This window comes from Pygoscelis adeliae, unplaced genomic scaffold (genome assembly GCF_000699105.1).
Source record: "Pygoscelis adeliae isolate BGI_AS28 unplaced genomic scaffold, ASM69910v1 Scaffold113, whole genome shotgun sequence".
NCBI lineage: Eukaryota > Metazoa > Chordata > Aves > Sphenisciformes > Spheniscidae > Pygoscelis > Pygoscelis adeliae.
In genome coordinates this window covers 1,645,832-1,655,752 of record NW_008825108.1, presented here as the reverse complement: position 1 = coordinate 1,655,752, position 9,921 = coordinate 1,645,832, and the positions used below count along the sequence as shown (strand labels likewise).

At 36.3% G+C, this 9,921-nt stretch overlaps 1 protein-coding gene across 2 annotated transcripts in view; it reads right to left on the bottom strand.

Moving 5' to 3' along the window:
- The window catches only part of PPFIA2 (protein tyrosine phosphatase, receptor type, f polypeptide (PTPRF), interacting protein (liprin), alpha 2), a 356,094-nt gene that overhangs the window by 64,709 nt on the left and 281,464 nt on the right, over window positions 1-9,921 (bottom strand). The window contains exons 8-10 of one of the 2 annotated variants that reach the window (XM_009327518.1): window positions 8,351-8,572; window positions 5,971-6,117; window positions 3,869-4,003 (exon numbers count right to left, since the gene is read on the bottom strand). In XM_009327518.1, coding sequence (XP_009325793.1) covers window positions 3,869-4,003; window positions 5,971-6,117; window positions 8,351-8,572 — 504 coding nt within the window. Of the gene's footprint in view, window positions 1-3,360; window positions 3,535-3,868; window positions 4,004-5,970; window positions 6,118-8,350; window positions 8,573-9,921 lie in introns of those variants that run through there. The other variant, XM_009327519.1, reaches the window with a different exon arrangement.

Genomic DNA, 9,921 nt, shown 5'->3' with positions numbered 1-9,921 from the left:
TTCCATCTTAACCATATCTACTTCTTGCAGGAGAACTTTCCCCTTTTGCATCCTTTCCACTGCAGACCTTCTCCTTTCACTTTCTTGCAACTTCTTCCCTACTTAATGCAAACCAGATCCCCACACTGTCACAAAACAAGCATTGTGTCCCACTTGCTTCCAACTTTCAAGTAATTTTTTAATCACCTTTAAAATAAGCTGCATGTGTTACTATGCTAAATGTGGTTTATTATGGATTCCTCTTCTTCATGTCAGTGCTTCTCTAATGCAGCTAAAAAGCATTGTTGGTATTTCTGATGACCTGCATACAGGAATGATGGAGTAAAATGCTGACTGCTGTCTTGTGATCAGAGAAGTGACATGGTACCTCTGTTGCACAAGCCCCCAAGGGGGAGAGTGACTACTAGTGGGAGTGAGTGAATGGAAGTAGGTGGATGCTGGTTGTCTCCACTAGACCCCTCCTTGAACACATGCAAGGAGAAACCGTGTTTGACAGACTAACCATCTGAAGATTCTAGATGCTCCAATGTCTGTCTCTTCTGAGGAACACAAACATCTTACAGGATAAAAAAAGGTTTAGTTAATATTGGAGGGGGGTTCTTTCTACTACTAACTGCTTCTTCTCCAGGGCAAGCAAACAGACCAATACTGTGAGAGTGAGTACAAGGTGGCTCAATGAGTCATGGCAATCTAAATCTTGGGATACATGCCGAGAGCTGTGCTACTTGTCACGACCAGACAGATACCAGTACGATGGCCAGGCAGGACAGCACAGTACATGGGATCATGCTGTTCCAGGTTAGTCTGCCACAGGCTGACTAACCCTCCAGTTGCTCACCCAATGGGCAGAACACAGTGAAAACAAAGCCAAAGAGAAGATCAAATGATTCAGGTAAATTTATGGTTACTTATCTGAGTTCACTGTATAGTCCAAACTTTTGGAAGTTCACTCCTCATGAACTAGTTTGGGCATGGAAAAGTAGCAAAAGACATTCACTAGCCCATATTTTTTTAAAAAAGAAAAACAGCTCATTTTAAAATTTGACACCACAGAAGGATCTCATTCTGCATCCTTCTTTTGCAGAATCCCAACCCAGACCAGATTTATTATGAGGAAGAGTATAATAAATTGAATGCAGAATTGTAAGATGCATATTTTAAACCTGGGGGGGGATCATATCCAAATCCAGAACGTTTGTTCTGTTTTACCTCCACATATAAATAATTGTTCTTATATTTTACCCACAGTGAAGCAGTCGTTGTTTCCAGTTATGCCATACTACTTTCCTTTAAAAAACATGTAAAATATCAGGCTTAACTCACCTCTTTCATATGATTGTAACCCCATTAATCTCAGAGAAGCCACTTTCATTGAGGTAGTACAAAAGAAAGGAGAATCAGTTTTGACTTTTTTGCAGTCCAGAAAGACTAGCTGATTCAGGGGGCTCATCTTTTACTTAGTATACGTGGACATTGCAGTGACTATAGCTCAGGTAGGCAGACTTAAGGTAGTCTGAAGCCAGCTAATTTGAACCCCAGTGACAATGTGTGTGCTGGCACAAAGTCCAAAGGCAAAATTAATTGTTATTCAGCCCCTTAGGTAGGTCTTGCAGCTTTCATAGAATAGCTAGTGTGGTAACAGTATACCAGCTAGCTAACTTAAATTTTTTTAAGTAAGCTGCAGTGACTACAACATCGTCCTTGGTTCCGAGCTACATTTATGTGATCTGTGAAAAGCACTGGACTTTAAACTTCAGAGCTGTCAAACCAGCACTTTAATAAGCTCTACAGTTTGCAAAGACGTTGTACACAAGATATATAAAATATAAGCTTATTTGGCCTATTGGCCAAATTCTGACATTCTTCTTCATGTCATGTATTCCAAAAAGACATAATTTTAAATAAAATTAATTTCTTCAGTTTTTCATGTAATCACAGAGAAATGAACAGAACCGGCATTACAGTCTAATATACTTAGAATTTCCCGCTTGGCAAAGTGAAATGGGGTGGAGCATCAGCTCTGTTCACAGCTCGCTAACCACATCCCATGAAATAATGTAAGACGACAAATGGAGATGTATACTGCAGCTTTATGGTCACAATAACAACACTATCTCATGGAAGTCCCCGAGTGCTCTGCATGGTTGAAATGGGATTTTTTTTTTTTTTTTTTTTTTTTTTACAATATTTGTCATTAATACATGTTCAAGGAAAAATGCAGCTGCAAGAAAAGACATGCTTGAGACTGCAAAATACTTACTGGTGCCTAATTGCTGGAGAAATTTTTCAGGAAAAATCCTCTTAAAATAGAAAACAGTATTTTTAAGCTACTGAGGGCATTACAGTATATGATTATTTGTTGAATCAGAAACAACTGAAAAAAACTTAAAATGCCAAGGGATTGCTCTTATGTGCACCTGAGTTTTTATTAAAACGCAATGATATTTGTTTGGTATTTCATGTAGTTCTCTTTTTGCTGACTCTTCTTTTTTTCCCCACCATTTTCAGTCTCTCTTTCAAATTCCCACCCATTCATATGAACCTAAAGTGGACAGCACAAAATCTTGATTACTGAATAATGATCTCATAGAATCATAGAATGGTTTGGGTTGGAAGGGACCTTAGAGATCATCTAGTCCCACCCCCCTGCCATGGGCAGCGACACCTTCCATTAGACCAGGTTGCTCAAAGCTCCATCCAACCTGGCCTTGAACACTTCCAGGGATGGGGCATCCACAACTTCTCTCGGCAACCTGTTCCAGTGCCTCACCACCCTCATAGTGAAGACGACTCTCATAGTCTTGCCTTAATAAAATAAAAAAAAAAGCACAACAAAAAAAAGCTTCTCTTTCTTTCTGCTTCTTAACTGCATTACTTAAAAATCGGACTTCATTAGTGAGCTGCTCAGCACTTAAGGCTTCACTATAAATGGAAAAACACGAGAACTGAAAAAAATCCATCAAATATAAAAATGGCTAGGCACATAAATAGCTAGAAACATTCCTTGGCAATAGAGAAAGGAAAGCTTAGATAAACCAGAATGATATGTAATACAATCTCTTAAATGCATTTTTCTTTATTTGTCTGATTTTAAGAGATGAAGAATAAACATATTATCATTATATGTCTTTATGAAGCTGGTAATACCTGATCTGTAATATTAACTACACGCATACCTGAAAGTATTAGAGGCTAAATATGAAAACCACACTACTGAAAATTTATTTTTATCTTCATATTTTATCTGCAAGGAAGCTGCCATATAATAAATTTATCAGAAAAAAACAGAGACTTTGAAGTCCTCTCGGTTTCACATTTGTCTTTGCAAATATATGATACAAAGAATCATTCAAAACAAACCTTGTAAGTATGTACTGCAAGTTGTCTTCATTTGTGTTGTACAAATGATCCCAGCTGCCATTTAGATTTGACTTTATAGCACTTATCAGAATGAAAATAATTGTTGTTTCATATACATGGTGTACAAAAACGTCCAGAAGAACTAAGTACGTGTAGGAATGGGACTTCCCCCCCGCCCTCTCCCCTTAAATTAGAAAGTCTTACACAGTAAAATGAATCCTCCTAGGATAAGTAATGCTGACGTATTAGAAATATGAGACTCCTTTGTAAATATAGTCTAGGCTAACTTACAGATAACTACTTTTCCTATTACCAAAATGCTAAGAATTACAAACACGGCATTGAGACCATTCCTGGTTAAACTTGTGGCACGTACTTATCCGGAAATGTTTTATCCTTTCAAATCATCTTGATATTACTTTTGTTTTGTCCTTGAGGGAGGAATCAGAATGCAAATCAACATTAAACAGTGGGGCTTCTGAAGTGAATCTATTTCTCAGGGCAGTACCTTAGTCAGAGCTGCAATTCTCTGAGCCAGCTCAGCCTCCACTTCGGGTAAGGTTTCAGCCTTCCTCATCGTCTGCTGCAGCTTCTGCTCAGCCAGCTCTAGGCGCTCTTGCAGCTGTCTGTTTTTGTCTTCCAACTGAAGGCCAAAGACAGATAAACAGATATAAAAAAAAGGAAATCAGAATTAAGATTTTCCTTCAATTTCTTGGGTATTGGGGAAGCAATCAAAACTCACTACATAAGCATAGATACTCCACAACCTGGGAGAGCTTATTGGAAAGGTATTAACTCCAGCATGGAACCGTGTAGGCTGCCGGTCTTGCTAATGATGAGTGATTTGAGGCTCAAGGATCATGTGAAGGTGAAGAAAAGGAGTTATAAAATAGTACTAATGAAGATGAGCAAAAAGCTCCTCTGATTGATGCATTGTTTATCTGAGAAAAAAGAAGTATTGGTGCCAGTAAAATGAGAATATTCTAAGTGGAAATATTGAGTCCATCTCACAGAAAAGTTTATGTAGGAGCTAAAACGAGACAGAAGGACAGTTCCAAAAGGATAGAATTCCCAGCCAAGTTTATGAACAAATTGCCAAATACAATTTTCTGAACAAATGCCGATCATATATTAGGAAATGTTAAAACTGACAATTGTTGCTCAGCTAATTCATTCATGATCATATCCTGGTTGCTATTTGCTTAAGGTTACAGTGATATTGTTCGTTGTGAACCTACAATTAAGTCTCATTTTACAGAAGTGAAATTGTTTAATCTGTGATAACCATTAAAGAGAAACAGGAAGACTTTTGATAGCTGCAGTATTTTCTGGCCTACTTAGATGCACCGCATCATTAAGAGTTTTTTAATGGCTTGACAAGTGTTTCCTGCTTTCCTGTTCATTCCAGGTAATAGAAGACATAATGAAAAAGGAGTGTGCTTTTCGATTCTTTTTTAATCCTTCAAAAGCATGAAAAGGTAGGTTTTCACATCGCAATGCTGCAAAACAACTTTAAGTCTGCCTGTATATATTCTAAGCCTAGTTATATTGATCACTGCTTTGAGTGGGTAGACCTCTGCAGCACAGCATGACTTAATTGGCAGCAATAAAAACCTCTAAGGACAGATGCAGGTACCTTACTTTTCCATTGTTGGGTGGTTTATTGTTCGCCCCCCGCCTAACAATTGAAGATACCTCTTAAAATAGCCAAAGGAAGCTGGCAGAAGCTGGAGAGTTTGAGTTCTGATGCTTTAATTTCCTTGAAGAGGTAGTCACGTACATATATATACACACACATACAGAGTGATGTGTGCATGTGTGTGTAAATGTATCTGCATACAGTCATAGAAGCAGAGATTATCAGATCATACAGGTTTATTTCTCATGTAGCATTTTATATTGTTTGAAGACATGACAGGTGAAAAAAATACAGAAGTCTGATACTGTGGCTGAGGAGCAATTTCATCTTTTACAGTTTAAATTATATTAATTTCATATTAGCTTTCAGTTCACATTGTATTCTTCAAGTTACAAACCATTTTTTTCTGTTCACTTTACACTTCTGCTTTTGGAATCACCGTGGAAACAAAGTACTGTGAGAGAAAACTGCACAATCATGTTATACTCTTTTCTAAAAGATATTCAAGGATCATTGAGCTTTGTAAAATTTTATCTACACACTACTAATACATGAAATCATTAGAATCTATTGTATGCAAATTTTGGTCTTTCCTGCAGAAGGGAATTTCTTTTATTTATACTGTTTTTTGATTTTTGTTTAAAAATAAAATTCAGAAAATCATTACATAAGAAGCAAAGATAATCCTTTACTTTGGGGATATGATGATGTGCATTTATGCAAGACGCTATTAGAAAACACAGTTATTTTACAATGTTGAATGTACACATTAATTTGGTATTCATGGTTGTAGTAGCTGATATGAAGCTTAGAGATGCTGAACAACTTGGGGTTTTTTAGATGAACTGATCTGTTGATTAAAAATGAACAGATTAACCTAATGGAAACCTCCTACTGTAGATCTGCCCCCTTTTTTTGCATTAATTTTCATTGTGTATGAAGAAATCAACTGACTAATGCAGATACTGCACCTGACGTAGGATAGCTTCCTTGTTTGCCAGTTCATTTTCCAGCTTATCGTTCATGTCATGTATGGAGGTGGATTCTCTCTGTGCACTGAGGTAGCGCTTCTCCAGCGTAGTTATTCTTTCTTCCATATCTTCCTTTTGTGCCATTGCCTAATGTGACAAAAAACCCCAAGAACCATGCAATTAAAATGCTATATAGTTTTATACCAGTTTAGTTCTCATGCTAACAGTAGACAGGGATGTAAGGTATGCTCAGCAGTAATTTTTCTGTTTTGAAGAGAATTTATTTCCTTTGGGATTTCTTGTAACTATGATATTTAAAGTGGTAGCTGTTGAGTAGAGCAAACAAACAATCCTCACCTTCTGTATATATTTTAGTTTATGTATTTTTCAGTGCAAAAAAACCAGCAAACACAGCTCACGTTTACTTGTTTGCTTCTTAAACAACAGCAGGCTTTATTAGAAAATAGAAAACCTGCTATAGTTACATAATAGTAGAAATATAGTGCAGTGATGTGGGGAAAAAAATGTGTATGCACATTTCTACTCTTATTCCTGGGTCCTGCTAAAATTTCTGCCAAGCTACATGTAGCAGACAGCAGGTGACATGTCCTGAAATTTCAGGAAAACAAGTGACCACAATGTTGGATACATAACATAACCATAACATATGGGTATGTGATCCATATATTACGGATAAGGATTTCTTTAAAATCTTGAGCTGTTTTTATTCATGTATTACAAGCTGGCCTCACTGAAGTCAATAGCTGCAATTTAGACAGATTATTAATTAGTCTGTCTATTACATTGTTTATTTCTCTTCAATTAATTTTAGTGAAAGCAGAAAATTTTATTCATTTTAAACTTGTGTCTGGCTCTTGAGAAGACTTACATGCTGCCACGTAATCTTTCACAATGAAAATATTTACTGATGAGCATGTCTTGCTGTTTGTGTTATGTTACATCATGAAAGCAGTGTTGAAGTAAGTGAGATTATTTTTCAAGTAAGACACAATGAAGATATAAATTGATCCAAACAGCCAGCCCTAAAATGGACCATATCCAGGTGACCCTTTTGCAAATTGATGCAAAAACCCCCATAAAAACAGTAATTATGTAATTCATTGAAAACACACAGAAAAAAAAATCCAATAATTTATCCAAGTTTTACAATACTACACTAACCTTCTTGTTGCAGGTATTTCATTTTCTGCATTGGGAAGACTATCTTTTGTGGCCGTATGAAATAATGAAGACAGGCACTTACACCTTTACAAATACCTTTTGCAGCAGATTTTGCACTGATATTTGGTGATTATTCTACATAGCAAATGTAACAGTGGCCACTTTGCTTAGGAAGCGAAGGGCTGAAAGCAAGTAAGCCTGTAGCTGATGTAATGTGATATTTAAGGGAGAAACAGCAAGTGGCAATCAAGCGTCCATGAAACACTAATATTTGTCAGAAGGTAAATGAGAGTGGAGATATTAGAGACCCCTAGTGATATAATGTAGCAGTGGTGGAAAAGGAGAAACATGTCAGTGCAAACTATTTTTTGTAACTGGATGAAAATGATACAATACTTAAAAAAAGGCAGAATACAAAGATGTGAAGACACTTTGAGGCTGTGTCAGGCATCAGAAGTTTTGAAGGAACATTTCTTCCAGAATACTAGAAATAACAGGTTAAATATATACATACATATGCATATATACACACACACATCCATATGCAATACCTATATTGTAGGAAGCAGTGTAACAGAAAGATAACTACTCTAATTTCAAAATACTAAAATAGATCCTAGGAGCCAACCGTCCACACATACTGAGAACATCCACGTAAGAGAAGATACTGGAGAGTACTAAGGAGGACCACAAATTTAAGAGGAAAGAAAAGGAAAATTGAATTATATTTCCATTTATTGAGAGGAGGGAATAGCATATTATAGCAGGAGTAATGAAGTTACCACACGAGTAAATATTATAATTGATTATATAAATAACAGCGTTCTATAAAACAGCCCAGGAGTTTTTAAAATGTACTTTAGACTATCTACATGACCAGCATCTCTATTTAACAGAGTTCATCTTGAAAACTTGAAATGGCTGCAAACTTGCCAGAATGCACTCTAGTAATGCTAAAACACAAAGGAGTTGGCCTTCCTCCTATTAGAGTTGCACATATACAGACCCACTGTTATGAACACGGTTTCATAAAGAGATTACTAGTAGTATTTCTTAATGTAAATTTTGTGTTTCCTATGTACAACAGCCCTCATCAGTGCTCAGTTTTTGCTTCCTGTATTCATTGGCCCCTCTCAGTCTCTATTGGGTATCACAGGAACAGCAGACAAGAAATAGGAGGTGAGTGTGGTGATCTTACCTCTCTAATGTCTCTCTGATATTTACTGTTCATTTCTTCTGTTTTAATGAGCTCCTTTCTGGCAGTCTCTGCTTCCTGCTCTACCTCTCCCACCCGGGAAGACAGTGCAGCCAAACGCTCCTTCATTTGTGCCATTTCATAGTTTTGCTTTTCCAGCAGTTCCTGAAGTTCAACAACTTGACTGGCTTCATCATTTGAGTCTATGGAGCCATTGGATAGGCGCTGTTAACAGAGAAGTGACATTATTTATTAATTACCTTTTAATGTGGACTCTATCTAAAGAATTTATAAAACAAATATTATTTTACAAATTACAAAAGCAACTAGGAAGATAAAAACACAATAATTTTCATGGTAGATAAGACAGGTGTAGTTATGAAAAAATTGCAAAAGATTAGTATTAATTCATGTCAAGGGATTCCAGAATGTAACGTCACAGAGAAGTAAATGCCTGCAGAGCAGAATGCTATACACAAATAGCTTTAGTTTGACATTATGGCTATTCAACTACAAATTGCAACAATACAACTCCTAAAAGTCACCAAACTGTGGGTATATGTCTTTACCTAAACTTACACAACATTTAAACTTAATCAGTCTATTTCATTTGCAAAATAGTCCATGCTGCAGACAGGAAGCGACACTAATAAATCACAAATTCACTGTACCAGAAGGTGCTTGGGGTCTGGACAACACATTGGTTAAGTCTACATTAGAAACAAGTTCTGCTGAAGTAATTTGTGTGCTGCTGAAAGCCCTGGTATGAATCTAGCTATAAGGAAAAACATCAAAAGTCCAGAAAACCTTACTGCATTTGGAATATGATCCCAGAAATATGATTTAGATTGCAAATAAATTATTTCAGGAAAGAAGTGTGTTCACTAGGAGGACTTGCTGGCATTGCCTCATTATAATAGATAGTCACACTAACCTTTTCCAGCATAGGCTAAACCATGGTTTCATAAAAATTTAATTATGTCATGTCAAAAAAATAGGCAAAAAGAACAAGCAAAACCAAAATGATTTGATTTTGACCTATAACCTAAAAAATAAAACCAAAGTAGTCCAACCTGTCATTAACTTCCTTGATTAGGTGCAATTTTATTGGTTAAGTTTATATTATGCAGTATGGGAACAAAGTATTTCAACTGTAACTGTCATTTTAAATAGGTTATGGATCTCAAAGAGCATCATATGGGAATATTGGTCTTAAAAGGCACTTGTTGTCCTTCAGATGGCAGGTGTATAGCAATGTATATATGAAACATTCCTAGCAAGATCTGAGAGGAAACCAAGCTTGCTTTCATTAGCACTTCTGTATTATTATTGTCAAAATATATTTGAGCAGAAGTCTTCTAGCAAATTCAAAAAACATTACTTTGTTTAATGGCTACCCTCTTTCCCCAATCAGTCATAAAATGAACGCAGATCAAGACCACCTGCCCCTCTGCGGATCATTGAATAAAATTATTTTACTCTAAAAATTCGTTACATCAAATAACTCAGTTCCAAAATTGCTTTCTTTATACTAGTTAATTATGTTACCTTGACATTTTTTTTTAGCTGCTGAA